The sequence below is a fragment of the Lithobates pipiens genome, unplaced genomic scaffold, assembly GCF_037356315.1.
Source record: "Lithobates pipiens isolate NorthernLeopardFrog02 unplaced genomic scaffold, aLitPip1_a1.2 Scaffold_16, whole genome shotgun sequence".
NCBI classification, from domain to species: Eukaryota; Metazoa; Chordata; class Amphibia; order Anura; family Ranidae; genus Lithobates; species Lithobates pipiens.
The window spans coordinates 6,909,497-6,930,388 of NW_027507748.1; the positions used below are offsets into that span (position 1 = coordinate 6,909,497).

The 20,892-nt window shown below is 47.2% G+C and overlaps 1 protein-coding gene across 1 annotated transcript in view; it reads right to left on the minus strand.

The window, feature by feature from the left end:
- Positions 1–1,219: 1,219 nt before the first annotated feature.
- The window catches only part of LOC143981569 (uncharacterized), a 95,049-nt gene continuing 75,376 nt past the window's right edge, over positions 1,220–20,892 (minus strand). The window contains exon 5 of the mRNA XM_077479531.1: positions 1,220–2,508. Within this exon, the coding sequence (XP_077335657.1) occupies positions 2,315–2,508 (194 nt within the window). The 3' untranslated portion in view covers positions 1,220–2,314. The remainder of the gene's footprint in view (positions 2,509–20,892) is intronic.

The following is a 20,892-nucleotide window of genomic DNA, read 5'->3' on the forward strand; positions in this document are numbered from 1 at the left end:
AGTGCCCCCCTCGGCTTATACTCGAGTCATCGCTGTCTGCCCGCTCGATCAGCGTGTCGAGCAGACAGACAGCGGCCATTCTATAGTTCAAAAGCCGCGCCTCCGGCTCCGCCTTCGCCTGTGATAGGCGGAACACTGAATTTCCCAGCAGCCTGTGTTCCGCCTATCACGGACATCGTATCATCCTCGTACTACGGACGAGGATGATACGATGTCCGTGATAGGCGGAACACAGGCTGCTGGGAAATTCAGTGTTCCGCCTATCACAGGCGAAGGCGGAGGCGCGGCTTTTGAATTTTACAATGGCCGCCGAGGCGCCGACGAAGAGGGCACGGGACGGAGGCAAGGCAACGCACGGCACGGCACAGGACGGGACGGAGGCAAGGCACGACACGGGACGGAGGCAAGGCACGGCACGGGACGGAGGCAAGGAGGCAAGGCACGGGACGGAGGCTCGGGACAAAGGCTCGGGACACAGGTAGGCTGGACACACACACACACACACACACACACACACACACACACGGATGGATACACACACACACACAGGGATGGATGGATGGATGGATACACACACACACACAGGGATGGATGGATGGAGACACACACACACAGGGATGGATGGATGGATGGATGGAGACACACACACACAGGGATGGATGGATGGATGGATGGACACACACACACACAGGGATGGATGGACGGACACACAGGGATGGACGGACACACAGGGATGGACGGACACACAGGGATGGACGGACACACAGGGATGGACGGACACACAGGGATGGACGGACACACACACAGGGATGGACAGGCATGTCTCACCCTCGGCTTATACACGAGTCAATAAGTTTGCCAGTTTTTTTGGGGGTAAATTGGGGGCCTCGGCTTATATTCGGGTCGGCCTATACTCGAGTATATACGGTATATTGCCGGCAATCAGGACAACATTTGGATACTTTACTCATCTCTCTTCTCCTAGTAGAGATTGTGGTCTCCTCAGGTCAGTCAAAGCTCTTCATCTTTGTTAGTGATTGTCAGGAAGGTGGGGGGATTATCAGGGTGGTATACCAATGAGTCCTAGGGGAAGGAAATGAGATGGAAAGGAGGTGGAACTGAACCAGAAGTCGGTATTATTGGTATAAGAATATTTTATTGATAATACACAAGAAAAAAAATAATACGTATGTTAATCAATAATAAAGATCTACTGTATCTTCTAAGTTGGTTGTCAGATAACAAGAAACAAAAGCTGCATTTAAAAAATAATATATTGTATATAGAAAGTAAAAAATCAGCTGTTGAATAATACGACTAAGCACAAATAAAATCAGAAAACATTCAGATACAGCCACCAATGGTCACCAATCCTTCAAGTCACTTGTCAACTTTGAGCCGGAGACTTAAGCTGGCCCTAGATGGCTCCCATTTCTACCAATACCTGCTGAATCAGCTGAAATTGGAGAAGTTGGTGGCCCTGTAATGCCGGGTACACGCGTATCAGACTATCTGGCGGACAAACCGCCGGACTTTCTGAACGAGCTACCTGCCCACACACGGTACTTTTGCAGCGGACTTAGTCCGCCGTACTATCCGCCGTACTTTTAAAACGAATGGACTCACCCACACACACGGAGGAAAGTCTGTTCATTTTGAGCGTGGCTCCAGGTAGCCAGGACCAGCGAAGGAAGCGTCGCTGGCCCCATCACCTGGTATGGACTTAAAAGGGAATCCCTACACTGAAAAAACGGCATAGGGGTCCCCCCCAGGTCCATATCAGACCCTTATCCGAGCACGCTACCATGCCTGTCAGGAAAGGGGGTGGGGATGAGCGAGCGCCCCACCTCCTGAGCCGTACCAGGCCGCGTGCCCTCAACATGGGGGGTGCTTTGGGAAAGGGGGGGGCCACGCGCCCCCCCACCCCAAATCACCTTGTCCCCATGTTGATGAGGACAAGGGCCTCTTCGTCGCTGTCTCTGGTCACAATGACAGGCACGCGGCGGACTAGTACACACGCGGCCGTATGTCCGCCGGACTAGCACACATACGGCCGAATTGTCCGCCGAAATGCGAGTCCGGTGGACATATTGATGTGCAAAACTACTTTTTTAGTCCGCCGGACTTTTGGGTAAAAAAAAGTCCGCCGGAGACCACACACGGGCGGATTGTCTGGTGGACTTGAGTTCGCCGGACTTTTCTACCGGATTGTTTGATCGTGTGTACGCGGCTTTAGTTTCACCAGTTGGAGTTCTTTACATACGGTGTGCTTTGTTCTCATACAATTTCCAGGCTGACAATCTGGGGAGACGTTTCAATTCCTGTCATTATAGTAAGTTGGTTCCATTTCCATCTCCATCTGATCCCTTCTCCTTGTCTTCCTCTCACTCCGATTCTTCTCATCCTTCATCTTCCTCAGGTCATTGACTATAAAGATGAGGAGAACAGTGTAGAGGACAAAGACCGCAATGGGGGACAGGAGGTGACGTATCCCAGGCCAAACTTCTCCTAAATGGAGATAATGGGGTACAATGAGAGAGTTGTACAGAATAGTAAATTTTATATATGAAATCCAGTCAGATCTTCAGTACAGCAGTGTCAGTATAACAGGACAGAACACAATATTATAGGGCTGCACCATCTTTAATGCATCTTTTAGGGTGCGCCCCCCAAATCTCTGTTAGTATAACAGGACAGTCACACTGGTAACAGGGCAGAGATTCTGGTTGTCTTGATAAGGACATAGCCGGCCATTTAACCACTTGACCACTGGGCACTTAAACACCCTTAATAACCAGACCAATTTTCAGCTTTCGGTGCTCTCACATTTTGAATGACAATTACTTAGTCATGCAACACTGGACCTATATGAAATTTTTGTCCTTTTTTTCACACAAATTGAGCTTTCTTTTGGTGGTATTTAATCACCGCTCGTTTTTTTTATTTTTTGTGCTTTAAAAGAAAAAATACAGAAAATTCTGTAAAAAAAATGAATCTTTCTTTGTTTCTGTTATAAAATTTAGCAGATTAGTAATTTTTTTTTCATAAATTTTGGCCACAATTTATACTACTACATATCTTTGGTAAAAATAAGTACAAATTGGTGGATATTATTTGGTCTTTGTGAAAGTTATAGAGTCCACAAGCCAATATCACATCTGAAGTACTGACGGCCTATTTCAATTCTTGAGACCCCAACATGCCAGAAAAGTACAAATACCCCCCAAATGACCCCTTTTTGGAAAGAAGACATTCCAAGGTATTTAGTAAGAGGCATGATGAGTTTTTTGAAGTTGTCATTTTTTCTCACAATTCTTTGCAAAATCATGATTTTTTTCTACTTTTTTTTTTTTCTTCACAAAATTGTCATATTATAAGGTTATTTCTCACACACAGCATATGCATACCACAAATTACACCCCAAAACATATTCTGCTATTACTCCCGAGTACGGCGATACCACATGTGTGAGACTTTTACACAGTGTGGCCACATACAGAGGCCCAACATGCAGGGAGCGCCATCAGGCGTTCTGGAGCACCCAGGCCAATTCTGACATTTCTCTCTCCTACATGTAAAAATCATCATTTATTTACTAGAAAATTACATAGAATCCCAAAACATTATATATGTTTTTTTAGCAAACACCCTGGAGAATACAATGGTGGTCGTTGCAACTTTTTATCTCGCACGGTATTTGCGCAGCAATTTTTCGAATGCTTTTTTTGGAAAAAAAAAACGGTTTTGTGCTTAAAAAAAAAAAAAAAAAACAGTAAAGTTAGCCCAATTTTTGCATAATGTGAAAGAGGAAGTTACGCTGAGTAAATAGATACCTAACATGTCACTCTTTAAAATTGCACACGCTCGTGGAATGGCGCCAAACGTCGCTACTTAAAAATCCCCATAGGCGACGATTTAAAAAATTTTTTTTACTGGTTATATGTTTTGAGTTACAGAGGAGGTGTAAACATTCCTTGTAATAGGAATATGACATGACAGGTCCTCTTTACAGTGAGATATGGGGTCAATAAGACCCCGCATCTCACCTCTAAGCTGGGAAGCCTAGAAAAAAAATTAAAAAAAATAAAAAGATTCTGGCTTTGATCGTATTGGCGAGTCGGTAGAAGCACCGGAGGGCGGCGGGAGGGGGGGGATGTCTATGGCTGGGTATTGCAGGGTATCACCGACTATGGCTGGGTATCTCAGAGTATTACGTTGCAGAGCATTTCAGGGTATTGCAGAGCGTTTCAGGGTATTGCAGAGCGTTGCAGGGTATGGCAGGGAATTGAGGGGTTAATTTTCGGTGAGCAGCGATGTGGGCACTGCAGATGCAGCCCCCAGCGCTGCTGACAACGATCTCTTCCCCCTCCGCTGTACCGATCGGTACAGAGAGGGGAGGGAGGAACCGGCATCATAACATGACGCCGGTTTGTTTACAAGTGATCACTCCGTCATTTGACGGAGCGATCACGTGGTAAACGGCCGCGATGACCCGGCGGTCACGGATGCTCTCGAGTGCGCGCCCCAGGGCGCGCGAGAGCGGAATTCTGGAAGGACGTCATATGAGTTAAACAACCGTCCCTGTAGCTGTCATTCGTCTATGGGCCGGTTGTTAAGTGGTTAATAACTCATCCAGTAAACATGGAGAATAGAAGAAGGTCAGATTATCATCACACAATGACAGCGGGCCGAGTGAGGACATGACTATGTGGGAGAGTCTCCAGCCATTGTTCTATGTTTAACCAGTTGGCTCCGAGCGGCCGCATATTTGCATGCAATAGCGCCAGCAGTGCTGTGAGCGCGTGGTGTGCACGCTCCCGGTACAGTAACCGGCAGACACAAAGTTCCCAATCGCTCCTTGCAATCGGGAGTCTTCCGATCATGTGGCCACCATGACAGCCAATTACAGTGGTCACATGGCCAAAAGCCCTGCCCCGCCTCCCAGAATAGCTAGCACCAAGGGGTTAAACCTTATAAACCATTAGCAGGGTCCCACATACAGCATGGTGTGTTATGTTTTATTGGGTTTGCTGATACCATGGTGTGTTCTTTCCTTTAGTTGTCTATGTAAGGTGTTTTTGACTATATGGCTGTGTGTTAATTGTATAGAATTACATTTTGATAAGTGATATGTTTTTGTTCTAGGTTCTCAGTGGCAGTCTGTCCAGCTGTGTTTTCATATTTTTTTTTTGGATTACCGCAGTGGCGGCCTGTCTATAGGGGCACACGGGCGTCCCCCCCCCTCCAGCCAGTCACTAAAAAAACTGTCCCTTTAAAAAAAAAAATACAACAAAAAGGTCCTTAAGTGCACTGTGTTCAGACGCCGGACACAGTGCACTTATGGGAAGCGCCATGTTTATGCAATCACGAGATTGCTAAGGCGGCGCTTCATTTGCAGGCTTTTATCCCACCTTGCAGCGCTTTCCGAAGAGCCGAGTAGCTTCCGTCCGGTGCTTGTAGTATCTATTACTGCGGCCGGGTGGTTTGATTGACATCTGAGTTAGATTTCACTTCCTATTTTCTCTCTCCCATTGTGCCCGGGAGAGAGAAAACTAATTATGAGAGCGGACTCCTCCATCACCGCTGCAAGTGTGAAGGAGAAACAGCGGGAGAGGACAACACAGCAAGGTAAGTACAAGAAGGGGGGTTTAATGAGGACACAGCTTTGGACACAGGATGAATTTAATGGGACACAGGCTGCATTCAGACACAGGATGAATTTTATGGGACGCAGGCTGCGTTTGGTGGGACGCAGGCTGCGTTTGGTGGGACGCAGGCTGCATCTAAGGAGGGACTCTGCTTGGGGCACCTGATGTAAGGACGAACTCCACTGGGGACACCTGATGGCATCTGGTGAGAGGCGACATAGCCAGTGACACGCACAGGGCTCCCACTGATTCTGCATTATGGTGAGTTGAATGATTTCCTTTTATATTACAATGTAATAATAGAAATAATGTGCTTCAATCATCCTGACACTAGGGATGAGCCGAACACCCCCCAGTTCGGTTCGCACCAGAACTTTCGAACGGACCCCAAATTCGTACGAACTTTAGAACCCCATTGAAGTCTATGGGACTCGAACGTTCGAAATGGAAAGTGCTAATTTTAACGGCTAATATGCAACATACTGTCCTAAAAAGGGTTTGGGGACCTGGCTCCTGCCCCAGGGGACATGGGTCAATGCCTAAAATGTTTTTAAAAATGGCCGTTTTGGCGGGAGCACTGATTTTAATGACGATTAAAGTGAAAAAAAAAAGGTGAAATATTCCTTTAAATATGGTGCCTGGGGGGTGTCTGTAGTATGCCTGTGAAGTGCAAAGTGTTACCCGTGTTTAGAAAAGTCCCTGCACAAAATGACATTAAATGGAAATAACACCATTTAAAACTGCTTGCGGTTTTAATGTTATATCTGGTTCCTGCAACATGGTTGAAAATCATTGAGAAAAATGGCATGGGTAGCCCTCCCTGCCCATTACCAGCCCCTTTGGGTCTTGTACGCATATCAAGTGGAACCCCGTACCCATATTAAAAAAAGGAAATGCGTGTGGCCCCCAGGCCCTATATACTCAGAACAGCAGTATACAGGCGGTGCAAACAAGACAGGGACTGTGTAGGTTTGTTGTGTTAAGTTGAATCTGTTTGTAATTTTCAACTGATACATTTTTAAAGTGTAGCTCCAGTCAAAAAAAATATTTTTAAGCTTTTTGGAAAACATAGGGAAGGGTTATCACCCCTGTATAATTTGTTTTGTCGTCCATCTTTTTTCATCTCACTTCCTGTTGTCTCCTTCCGTTTGCAAGTAGGAGATGTTTGTAAGTTGGATGTTTGAAAGTAGGGGCCTGCCCTATATGCTCTGCAGAAATGGCGGAACAAGGTGTTGGTTTTGCCACAACATTGTAAGCCCTCAAAGTGACTCTTGGTGGGCGCTGGAGCGCCCTGCTGTGAACGATTATATCAAGAATTGTAATTACATGCCATTGTTGAACAGTGGTAGAAAAATTGACCTTTGGTGGTTGTGGTGCTGGTGCCACAACACTATAAGTCCTCACAGTTACTCTGGGTGGGCACAGGAACGGGCCCTCCTGTGAAATATTATATCAAGAATTGTAATTACATGTCCCTGTTAAACAGGGGCAGAAAAATTTGGCCTTAGGCACTGGTGCTGGTGCCACAACACTGCAACCTCTCCCATATACTCTAGTTGTAGTGCAGGAATGAGCCCTGCTGCAAAGCATTGCATCAAAAATTGTACTTAAACGCCCCTGTTAAACAGGAGCAGAAAAATTGGGCTGATGGCATCACCTAGAACCAGAAATGTTCTTCCAACATATCAGCGGAGGAGGAAGAGGATAGACAATCAACATAACAGGACAGTCACTCAGCATCAGCATAGGCAGTCTTGAAGGGATGTGATATTTCAAAAAAAATTATTCGGTTACATCAGCTTCAGGTGCTTGGTAGCTGTGGGTGATCCAAGACTGATTCATCTTGATGAAGGTCAGTCAATCAACTGATTCGGTGGACAGGCGCACCCTGTGATCGGTAACAAAGCCACCAGCAGCACTGAAGGTGCGTTCTGAAAGAACGCTGGATGCAGGACAGGCCAGTAGCTCAATTGCATACTGTGCAAGCTCTGGCCAGTGATCCATCCTCAAGACCCAGTAAGCCAGAGGATTTTCGGTGGGAAAGGTGTCCAAGTCTGACCTTGCCCCTAGGTATTCCTGCACCATGTAAATCAGACGCTGGCGATGGTTGCTGGAACCGATCATACCTTGGGGCTGCGGACTAAAAAATTGTCTGAAAGCATCAGTCAGATGGCCACCTTCTCCACCGCTCCTTCTGACCGATGCCTCAGCAACACGTTGTCCAGGACCAGGAGTTTGTAACCTCCCAGTCTCTGGGAACGCGTTGCACAGACCTTTCTGCAAGGCCTCCCGGAGATGTCTCATCCTCTGCTCCCTCTGTGATGACAAAATAAGGTCGGCAATCTTACCCTTGTACCATGGATCAAGGAGAGTGTCCAGCCAGTAATGGTCCCTCTCCTTGATCCGAAGAATACGAGGATCCTTCCGCAGGCTTTGCAGGATCAGGGAGGCCATGCAGCGTAGGTTAGCTGAGGCATTCGGTCCGGAGTCCTCTGGGTCACTAAGGACAACATGATCCGCAGCTACCTCCTCCCAGCCACGTACAGGTCCACGGGTTTCTTGGGACTGTAAATCATCCCTACAAGACTGCTGCTGATACTGAGTGCCAGCCTCCACCTCCATGCTGACACAATCATCCTCCTCCTCCTCTTCCTCCTCCTCATCATCCTCTTCCTGTGTGATGGGTGGCACAGCAGGAATACTTTCTGGATAAAGGGGGCCTTGAGAGGCAAGGAAGTCCTCCTCTTCCTCTCTCTGTTCTGCCTCAAGTGCCCTGTCCATTATTCCACGCAGCGTATGCTCCAAGAGGTGGACAAGAGGTACAGTGTCACTGATGCATGCACTGTCACTGCTCACCATCCTTGTGGCCTCATCAAATGGTGACAGGACAGTGCATACATCCCTGATCATGCCCCACTGGCGTGGTGAGAAAAAACTGAGCTCCCCTGACCCTGTCCTGGTGCCGTAGTCGCACAGGTACTCATTGATGGCCCTCTGCTGCGTGTGCAGCTGCTGCAGCATGACCAACGTTGAGTTCCACCTGGTGGGCATGTCACATATAAGGCAGTTCTTGGGCAGGTTCAACTCCTTTAGGAGCTCAGCCAGCCGAGCACAGGCATTAAATGATCGGCGGAAATGCACACAGACTTTCCTGGCCTGCTTCAGGACATCCTGTAAGCCCGGGTACCTGCCCAAGAACCGCTGCACCACCAGGTTAAGGACGTGATCTACACAGGGCACATGGGTCAGTTGTCCCTGTCGGAGGGCAGAGAGGAGGTTGGTGCCATTGTCGCAAACCACCATTCCTGGCTTAAGCTGGCGTGGCGTCAACCACCTCTCGGCCTGCCCCTGCAGAGATGACAAAACATCTGCCCCAGTGTGGCTCCTGTCCCCCAAACAAACCAGCGCAAGCACGGCATGGCATCGTTTTGCCTGCGTACTTGCGTAGCCCCTGGAACGCCTACGGAGCACCGCTGGTTCTGAGGACAGAGCACTGGAAGAGGCCATGGAGGAAGAAGAGGAGGGGGTGGAGGAGAGAGGTGTGTCACAACAAATAGTAGCATTTTGGAGGCATGGTGGTGGAACAACCTCCAACACTACTGCACCTTGTCCTGCATCCTTCCCAGCTGCCAGAAGAGTGACCCAATGGGCCGTGAAAGACAGGTAACGTCCCTGTCCATGCCTGCTGGACCATGAGTCAGCGGTAATATGCACCTTACCACTGACCGCCCTGTCCAGCGAGGCTAGGACATTGCCTTCCACATGCCGGTAGAGAGCCGGAATCGCCTTCCGTGAGAAAAAGTGGCGTTTAAGGAACCGCACATTGAGGAACCGCACATTGTACAAACTCACGGAAGGGGGCCGAGTCTACTAACTGAAAAGGCAGCAGTTGAAGTGCTAGAAATTTAGCCAAGTTAGCATTCAACCGCTGGGCATGTGGATGGCTGGGAGTGAACTTCTTTTGGCGGTCCAGCAGCTGGGGCAGGGACATTTGCCTGCTATAATCGGACGTGGGTGTACTGCTAGCAGAGTGCCCAGAAGCACTTGGCTGTGACACACCTAATTCTACACCTTCATTCCTCTCAGAGCAGGTTTCAGAGAGGACTGAAGGTCTAGTGGGGTTGGAGATGCCAGCTGATGAGGAGCAAGGAGAGGTCCGCTTTGTTCTTTGGTGTGGGTCTTTGAGGTACGCTTGCCAATGAGCTGCATGGCAGGTCAACATATGTCTGGTCAAGCATGTGGTGCCCAAGTGGCTGATGTTTTGGCCACACGAGATACGCTTGAGACATTTGTTGCAAATAGCAGCGATGCGATCTGATGCACTCGTCTCAAAAAAGGCCCACACCAAAGAACTTTTAGAATAACGCGCAGAGGCAGCGCCCTGCACAGGCGGAGCTCTGCGGTGTGATTCAGTCGGTGTGCTGCCCCTAAGCTGGCCCCCGGAGGGCATCCTGCCTCGTTGGACATGTGCCTCCTCCTCCTCCTCTCTCCTACCATGCACCCACGTGGAGTCAGTGCCCTCATCATCCCCTCCCTCTTCATCGCTGGAGCAAACCTGGCAGTATGCTGCAGCTTGTGGAACAATAATATAGCTAATAGCTATCAGTGAGTATAAAAAATAATATATGCAAGCATCTTCAATAAGGCACAGGGCAGTAACATAATGGAAAGATATATATTTTTTTCCAAGAAATAACAATTAGTGTATGATATTTTAAAGATGTCAATACTGGTTGCACATTATGCTAGCATTTGTACTTGTCCACTGCGTTAGAGGAAGAGATGAGGCATTTTTCATTGTGAAAAAAATAGATTTTTTTTTGTCACAGTCAAATGTCACAAATAGTTCATGGACACACTGCACACCATGCAAGCATTCTTACTCGCATACAATGGAATATAAAAAGACCACTCAAGTTTAATCCTTAAATAATAATTAGAGTAATCTTTTTTCTGAACTACAAGGAAGAAAAAGTTAAATGAATTGCTGGACAGCATGTACGCCTTATTTTGCTAAAGCCCCATACACACTATCAGTTTTTCTGCTAAGTTTTTCCTTCAGATTTACCAAAACCATGTAGTAGAAGGGCCTGCCTGATTGCATACACATTGAAACTCCTAAGGTTTTACCTAATATTATATGGTTTTGGTAAATCTGAAGGAAAAACTCAGCAGAAAAACTGATAGTGTGTATGGGGCTTAAGATGTAATGTCTAAGCCCCCGTACACATGGTCGGACATTCTGGCAATAAATTCTGACGGATGTGGTCCGGAAGTGGTGTTGCATACACACGGTTGGACTCAGTTGTCAGAATTTCCGATTGCCAAGAACGCGGTGACATAAGCCGCGTACGGTGGCACTAGAAAAGGGAAGTTCACCCTTTGGGCTCCTTCTGCCGATCTCGTGTTTATCGCGTGTTAGTAGAAGTTTGGTGAGAGACGATTAGCGCTTTTCAGATTTGAGCTTCAGTTCATTACTGCTCTTCAGTTTGTGCTTGTGGGTGCATATCTACTTATCAGTGCGTGTAGTCAGTAAGTATTTGTTGCTCATTGTGGACTATATCTTGGTATAGTACACTTTGATTTCCATTGCTTATTGTCTGCTCGTTTCTGGTTTTCAGGTCGTTCTTTCAGGCATTGCTGTTTATCGGTGCTTTCTGTTGTCCGTTCTGACCAGCCGACCGTTTTAAGCCATGTTTCGTGTACGTACTCGTCGTAGAGTTTGTGCTGTGCAGGGGCTTGGTGTTGGGCTTTTAGCTTTGACACAAGCCCGGTCCATGAACAGGGAGGGGAGGAGTTTGTGGAGCAAGAATTGGTTGCGCCAGCGTGATCAGTTCTCGCACATGCCTTTGCTCGGTGAAATATGGGAGAATAATCCTGATGATTTCAGGAATTATCTCCAGATGACGGACCCCGTTTTTCACCATCTGCTGGCTTTGCTGACCCCTTATATCACCAGGCAGGATACCTGCATGCGGCAAGCCATGACTCCGGAGCAGAGGCTCATCGCCACGTTGTGCTACTTGGCGACAGGGAGAAGCCTTCAGGACCTGAAGTTCTCCACAGGCATCTGCCCCCAGGCTCTGGGGATCATTATTCCAGAGACCTGTTCTGCCATCATTCAGGTCCTGCAGAAGGACTATATGAAGGTAAGTTTTCTCCTTTAATATCACATTCTATGTATTTAATGATTGTTAATGTCTTGGATTTCTTTCCTCATTCCCTAATTACCATGATTGCAATATGCTGTAATTGATATGCTATGCCCCTTTGTCCTCATGCATGCTGGAAGCTTATCAAGTTCCTTTTTTGTCCTTCATGCATATTTGCCTTCACTAACTTCCCCAGCATGCTTTTCTGGGCCCATAAACCTATAGTCTAGTCACTTAGCAATGTATTTTTTCAGCTCCATAGTATTGCTTTCCCCTAAACACCCCCTAAAATGTGTACAAATGTTATGTGTGTGCTTAAATTCATGCAGAGTGCCAGATTTTTTTTTTTGGGTGGGCAAAACTCATTAGGAACCCCCCTCCCCCAACTGCTAGGTCAGCTGATAGCAATCCTCTATCTGCTGACTTTGCCAAACCCAATGCACACTATGCCTACCTTTTTTCTGGTCAAATTTATGGATGAATTCACCAAAGCATGTAGTGCAAGGGCCTGCCTCAATACTTTCAAATGCTACAGTTTTTGTTTTTTTTCTCCTATTATCTTGATAGGTAATAGCAGAATGTCAAAATGTGCTTCCATTTGTTCCTTTTTTTTGTATTATGACACTTCTTACCTGTCCGGTGGGTTGCCAATGGTGTAAGTAAGGAGGGGCCGGCCAAAGTATCACACATTATTTATGCATTCAACTCTCAATGAAGTGGAAAGGGTTACCTGTCCAAAACGCTCCCCCTCATTTTTTGCAATGGCCCATCAGATGGGGGGGATGGGGGGGGGGTGATGACTCTGATAAGGGGACCTTATACTTTAGGCTTTAAATATTAATTTCCCAAAATGTTATACTGATATTGTCCAAAAATGTTTGTGTCTAATCTGCTTGCAATGTTGATGTGCAAAATTACTAATTTTTTTTTCTTGTTTCACTCCACAGTTTCCTTCAACGCCACAGGAATGGCAGACTGTGGCCTCCCACTATGCCAGCCATTGGGACTTTCCCAATTGTGGAGGTGTAATTGATGGGAAACACGTCCACATCGTCCCACCCCCCAACTCGGGGTCCTACTATTATAATTACAAGGGGTTTAATAGTATCGTGATGTTGAAGGTGGTGTCAGCGACCTATGACTTCCTGTATGTGGACGTGGGGCAAAATGGCCGGATGTCGGATGGTGGAGTGCTTGCACGGATGTAATTTTACTGGCATCTCCAGAGTGGCAGTCTGGGCTTGCCACCTCCAGAGGAGAATCTGGAAGGACTCCCGTTCATTTTCGTCAAGGATGAGGCGTTTGCTCTGGCAAACCATCTGATGCAGCCTTTCCCAATGAGGACCCTCACCCCGGATCAGAAGATCTTTAATTTCCGGAAGAGTCGTGGAGAACACTTTCGGAATACTGGCCAGCTGATTCCGCCTATTTTTGACGCCAATACACATGGCGGAATATAAACTAAATCACATTGTGCTTTCCTGTTGTGTTCTGCACAATTTTTTGAAAAAACATTCAGCTAACTATGTGGTCTCAGTTGGCCCAGATGCAGACTTGCCGGAAAATGACAGCCTCACGGCCCTTAAAGCTGCTCGTCCTGGCTTGCCCCCCCCCCCCCAAAGCACCCGCGAGGTCAGAAACCAATACATGGAGTACTTTGTGGGTAGGGGGGCCATTGATATGCCAGACAATGTCTGAGAGGCATTATTTTAATATTTCTTTCTTTGAAACTCCAATAATCTTGGTTTTAATTTACTGTTTGGCTTTGTTTTAGGTGTCTCATAGGTATTTTTGCTGTTTTTTTGGGGCCTTTTTTAACAACAGTGCAAACCCAAGTTCTGAGCAAGATGACGTGACAGTCTATTCTTCAGATAATCTTATTATGTTGTGGGTCTGCTACACACACACCTTGTTTTTGTTGATAATGTATGTAGTGCATTACTGACAAAAATATTGCTCATTTTCAGCACCATGGCAGAAATATGTGGGGTCATGAAAATGGTGTGATTGGGGAAATTTACACATCACAGTAGGTGTTATTTACTAAAGGCAAATCCACTATGCACTACAAGTGCACTGCAAAAGTGCACCTGGAACTGCACTTGGAGTGCAAAGTGGATTTGCCTTTAGTAAATAACACCCATTGCCACAGAAAACAACAACTTTACTACAAATACTGCTTTGCGCATTGAAAAAGGAAGCCACACATTGTTGATAATTTCACTTAATACTCAAAGCACATTCACATGTGCATTTAGAAAAGTGTTTTACAACAAACCAACATATTTGGTGTATAGAAAACATTATTTTGGGTAACATTTTTATAACTTGGCATTTTTGTGTAAACAGGCACGTATCAAAGCATAACATACAGAACACAGGAACTTACAAAGTTCAACTTTGAACAGTGAAGACAATATCAGACATGAGTATGTACAAACTGTGCTGATATTGCCTTCATCACATGGGGTGTCACCCCTGGAAAAGCCAAATTTGGAAGATGAACACACATTGAGAATCATAAAGTGGCCAATTTCCTCCTGATCCCATGCCTAATGCCAACATGTGCTATCTCCCATCATGGGGTATCAATGTACGTGTTTTGGGGGTGCAACCCCTTCATCTCAGCCACTTTAGTAGCAAGGAAGGGGTTGCACCCACAAAACACATACATTGATCCCCCATGATGGGAGATAGTACATGTTCACACACTGTGTGTATCTTCCAAATTTGGCTTTTCTAAAAATATTAAAGTGTTTGTGAAATTTGAAAAACGATGCTAGCTAGTTTGGGGTGTTTCAGACAGTCCCCAAAACATCAGTGATGTTCTTCATTTTTTGTTGAACATCATTGATGTTTTTCTGTATATTCTGTAAATCGCGATTGCACCCCATTATCTCCCCAATGAGGATCTGGGCACTGTCACTGGTAAAATGTGATTCTTCTTCCACATCACCTAAAAAAACTGGAAAAAAAAACACCATGTATTATAAATATGCCGACATACAGTGATTAGCTTACCAGAAGCTCTGGTCTCTGACACTCACCTGTTGTGGTGCCAATTTTGCCAATTTCGACAATCTCTCCTTCCTCCTCCTCCTCCTCTGCTTGTGCTTTTGGTATTTCCCCTTCTTTGGAAGGTGTGGGGTCCCTGGTGTCCTCAGATGCCCCAAGTCTTCTCTCCCATAAGAGAATGTAAAAAAGGAATACTTAGCAGACAGAGGGCAGAAATAGGAATATGAAACATTGCTTGGAAGTGTTGTACAATTGTGTTTTTTGGCAGATTTCAAAGGTGAAAACATTATTTTTGACACTTTCGAAAGCTACAATACTTACTTGTAGTGTGAACAAATGTAGTCAAGTGCAATTTGGCAAAACATCGTTTTTGGAGTGGGCTAACAAACGATGTTTATTATGAACGATTGAACTCATGAACATGAAAGTGGCCATTTTAAACTGTACAACATTAAATCAAAGCACATGGAGCATAGGGATGAGCTTTGTGTTCAAGTCGAACATACGTTCGACTCGAACATCGGCTGTTCGCACGTTCGGCGAATACCGAACGTTATGGGCGTTCGTGCCAAATTCGTGTGGAGCTCACGGCCCACAATGCACTGCGCCATCGCAGTGCATTGCTGGCTCATGATTGGCCAAGCATGCACTGTGACCCTGCATGCTTGGCCAATCACAGCACCGGCAGCGAGGAGAGCCATGATTGGCCATAGGCAGGATGCCTATGACCAATCATAGCTCAGGCTGTGTAGTACACGCCCCACACTATATAAGGCCGCCAGCAGCCTTGTGTAGTGTGTTGGCGTCTGTAGGAGTTAGTGGGTGTTCTCTGTGTACCTTCAACACAGTATACACCGTTCATTATCGGCCGATTTTGCGTTCTTGCTCTTCTGTAGTGGGTGTTGTCTGCGTGCCCTGACCGCAGTATACACCATTATATCCACCTATATAGCTAGCTATATTGCTCTTCTCTAATAGAGCTTGCAGTCAGTTGTAGGAGATTGTGCGTGTTGTCTGCGTGCCCTGACCGCACTATACACAATTATATCCACCTATATAGCTCTTCTCTAATTGAGCCATCTGCAGGATTTAGTTGGTGTTGTGTGCCTTCAGCACAGCACAGTATACACCAGTATCTACCCTTTAAATCCTGTTCTATAATAATGGCATCTGCAGGAGTTAGTTGGTGTTGTTGTTACCATGTCTGGAAGGACAACAAGGAGAGACGGACAGGCACGAGTCTATAAAAGAGGGCAAGCAGGCTCTGTGTCTAGAGACAACAGTGCTGGTCGTTGACGAAGTGCATCGTCATCATCAGCACGTGGCCATGGGACACGCTTGTCCTTCTTTTCCGCAGCTGGACGTGTTGAGCCGCATCATGCCGAAGACTTGGTAGAGTGGATGACCAAGCCCTCTTCATCCTCCTCATCCTCTCTCACCCAGGCTCAGAGTACTAGCAAAGCAGCTGCCAACGCATCGTCTTCCCTCGTCTCAATGTCATCATCAGTGACTCCTTCCCTAGACCCACCACGTCCTCCTGAGGAGTCCCCTGAACTCTTTGAGCACAGTGATGGGTACATGCTCCAGGAGGATTCCCAGTGTTTTGTAGACTCTGATGATGATACTCAGCTAGAGGAAGGCAGTAGCATGAGCACAGAGAGAGGGGATGCTCAAGAAGGACAGCAATCTGGCAGTCATGCTCCACAAGCTGCAGCATACTGCCAGGTTTGCTCCAGAGATGAAGAGGGAGGGGATGATGAGGGCACTGACTCCACGTGGGTGCCTGGTAGGAGAGAGGAGGAGCAGGGGGCACATGTCCAATGAGGCAGGATGCCCTCCGGGGGCCAGCTTAGGGGCAGCACACTAACTGAATCACACCGCAGAGCTCCGCCTGTGCAGTGCGCTGCCTCTGCACGTTATTCTAAAAGTTCTTTGGTGTGGGCCTTTTTTGAGAAGAGTGCATCAGATCGCACCGCTGCTATTTGCAACATATGTCTCAAGCGTATCTCACGTGGCCAAAACATCAGCCGCTTGGGCACCACATGCTTGACCAGACATATGTTGACCTGCCATGCAGCTCGTTGGCAAGCGTACCTCAAAGACCCACACCAAAGAACAAAGCGGACCTCTCCTTGCTCCTCATCAGCTGGGATCTCCAACCCCACTAGACCTTCAGTCCTCTCTGAAACCTGCTCTGAGAGGAATGAAGGTGTAGAATCAGGTGTGTCACAGCCAAGTGCTTCGGGGCACTCTGCTAGCAGTACACCCACGTCCGATTATAGCAGGCAAATTTCCCTGCCCCAGCTGCTGGACCGTCGAAAGAAGTTCACTCCCAGCCATCCACATGCCCAGCGGTTGAATGCTAGCTTGGCTAAATTGCTAGCACTTCAACTGCTGCCTTTTCAGTTGGTAGACTCGGCCCCCTTCCGTGAGTTTGTGCAATATGTGGTTCCTCAGTGACAGGTCCCCAAACGCCACTTTTTCTCATGGAAGGTGCATATTACCGCTGACTCATGGACCAGCAGGCATGGACAGGGATGTTACCTGTCTTTGACGGCCCATTGGGTCACTCTTCTGGCAGCTGGGAAGGATGCAGGACAAGGTGCAGTAGTGTTGGAGGTTGTTCCGCCACCACGCCTCCAAAATGCTACTACTGGTTGTGACACACCTCTCTCCTCCACCCCCTCCTCTTCCTCCATGGCCTCTTCCAATGCTCTGTCCTCAGAACCAGCGGTGCTCCGTAGGCATTCAGAGTTACGCAAGTACACAGGCAAAACTATGCCATGCCGTGCTTGCGCTGGTTTGTTTGGAGGACAGGAGCCACACTGCGGCAGATATTTTGTCAGCTTTGCAGGGGCAGGCCGAGAGGTGGTTGACGCCACGCCAGCTTAAGCCGGGAATGGTGGTTTGCGACAATGGCACCAACCTCCTCTCCGCCCTCCGACAGGGACAACTGACCCATGTGCCCTGTGTGGATCATGTCCTTAACCTGGTGGTGCAACGGTTCTTGGGCAGGTACCTGGGCTTACAGGATGTCCTGAAGCCGGCCAGGAAAGTCTGTGCATTTCCGCTGATCATTTAATGCCTGTGCTCGGCTGGCTGAGCTCCAAAAGAAGTTGAACCTGCCCAAGAACCGCCTTATATGTGACATGCCCACCAGGTGGAACTCAACGTTGGCCATGCTGCAGTGGCTGCACATGCAGCAGAGGGCCATCAATGAGTACCTGTGCGACTACGGCACCAGGACAGGGTCAGGGGAGCTTGGTTTTTTCTCACCACGCCAGTGGGGCATGATCAGGGATGCATGCACTGTCCTGTCACCATTTGAGGAGGCCACAAGGATGGTGAGCAGTGACAGTGCATGCATCAGTGACACTGTACCTCTTGTCCACCTCTTGGAGCATACGCTGCATGGAATAATGGACAGGGCACTTGAGGCAGAACAGAGAGAGGAAGAGGAGGACTTCCTTGCCTCTCAAGGCCCCCTTTATCCAGACATTGTTCCTGCTGTGCCACCCATCACAGAAGAGGATGAGAAGGAGGAGGAGGATGATTGTGTCACCATGGAGGTGGAAGCTGACATTCAGCATCAGCAGCAGCAGCAGTCTTGTAGGGATGATTTACAGTCCCAAGAAACCCGTGGACTTGTACGTTGGCTGGGAGGAGGTAGCTGCGGATCATGTTGTCCTTAGTGACCCAGAGGACTCCGGACAGAATGCCTCAGCTAACCTATGCTGCATGGCCTCCCTGATCCTGCAAAGCCTGCGGAAGGATCCTCGTATTCTTTGGATCAAGGAGAGGGATCATTACTGGCTGGCCACTCTCCTTGATCCACGGTACAAGGGTAAGGTTGCCGACCTTATCTTGCCATCGCAGAGGGAGCAGAGGATGAAACATCTCCGGGAGGCATTGCAGAAAGGTCTGTGCAATGCGTTCCCAGAGATTGGGAGGTTACAAACTCCTGGTCCTGGACAACGTGTTGCTGAGGCATCGGTCAGAAGGAGCGGTTGAGAAGGTGGCCGTCTGACTGATGAATTCAGACAATTTTTTAGTCCGCAGCCCCAAGGTATGATCGGTTCCAGCAACCATTGCCAGCGTCTGATTTACATGGTGCAGGAATACCTAGGGGCAAGGTCAGACTTGGACACCTTTCCCACCGAAAATCCTCTGGCTTACTGGGTCTTGAGGATGGATCACTGGCCAGAGCTTGCACAGTATGCAATTGAGCTACTGGCCTGTCCTGCATCCAGCGTTCTTTCGAAACGCACCTTCAGTGCTGCTGGTGGCTTTGTTACTGATCACAGGATGCGCCTGTCCACTGACTCGGTTGATCGACTGACCTTCATAAAGATGAATCAGTCTTGGATCACCCACAGCTACCAAGCACCTGAAGCTGATGTAACCGAATATTATTATTTTTTTTAAATATCACATCCCTTCAAGACTGTCTATCCTCTTCCTCCTCCGCTGATATGTTGGAAGAACATTTTTGGTTCTGGGTGATGCCACCAGCCCAATTTTTCAGCCCCTGTTTAATAGGGGCGTTTAATTACAATTTTTGATGCAATGCTTTGCAGCAGGGCTCATTCCTGCACTACAACTTCAGTATATGGGAGAGGTTGCAGTGTCGTGGTACCAGCATCAGTGCCTAAGGCCCAATTTTTCAGCCCCTGTTTAACAGGGACATGTAATTATAATTCTTTATATAATATTTCACAGCAGGGCCCGTTCCTGTGCCCACCGAGAGTAACTGTTGTGGCACCAGCACCACAACCACCAAAGGCCCAATTTTTCTACCACTGTTCAACAATGGCATGTAATTACAATTCTTGATATATTCTTGATATAATCGTTCACAGCAGGGCGCTCCAGCGCCCACCAAGAGTCACTTTGAGGGCTTACAATGTTGTGGCAACACCAACACCTTGTTCTGCCATTTCTGCAGAGCATATAGGGCAGGCCCCTACTTTCAAACATCCAACTTACAAACGTCTCCTACTTGCAAACGGAAGGAGACAACAGGAAGTGAGATGAAAAAAGATGGACGACAAAACAAATTATACAGGGGTGATAAGCCTTCCCTATGTTTTCCAAAAAGCTTAAAAATAGATTTTTTGACTGGAGCTACACTTTAAAAATGTACCAGTTCAAAATTACAAACAGATTCTACTTAACACAACAAATCTACACTGTCCCTGTCTTGTTTGCACCGCCTGTATACTGCTGTTCTGAGTATATAGGGCCTGGGGGCCCCACGTCTTTCCTTTTTTTAATATGGGTACGGGGTTCCCCTTAATATCCATACAAGACCCAAAGGGGCTGTTAATGGACAGAGGTGGGGGGGGGGGTCTACCCATGCCATTTTTCTCAATGATTTTCATCCATATTGCCGGAACCAGATATTACATTAAAAACGCAAGCAGTTTTAAATGACTTTTTTTCTGTTAAATGTTATTTTGTGCAGGGACTGTTCTAAACACGGGAAACACGTGGCACTTCACAGGCAAACTATAGACACCCCCCAGGCATGATATTTAAAGAAATATTTCGCAATTTTTTTCTCACTTTAATTGTCATTAAAATCAGTGCTCCGCCAAAACGGCCATTTTTAAAAACATTTTAGGCATTGACCCATGTCCCCTGGGGCAAGAGCCAGGTCCCCAAACCCTTTTTAGGACAGTATCTTGCATATTAGCCATTAAAATTAGCACTTTTTATTTCGAACGTTCGAGTCCCATAGACTTCAATGGGGTTCTAAAGTTCGTACAAATTTGCGGTCCGTTCGAAAGTTCTGATGCGAACCGAACTGGGGGGAGGGGGGGTGTTCGGCTCATCCCTAATGGAGCAGTATGCAAGCAATAATAATAATATGAACACACGACAACTACTTACTTTTTTGAAGAACTCGCTTGATCCTTCTTTACTGATCGTGTTCCCTCAGTTTTCAGGTCTGACGAGCGTTTTCTCAGTTGATCCTTGGATCGTCGTACCCCAAAATTCTTCTGAAGACTCTTCACAACTTTAGTCATGATCTTGGCCTCTCTGATATTTGGGTTTGGGTAAGGTCCATACTTCCC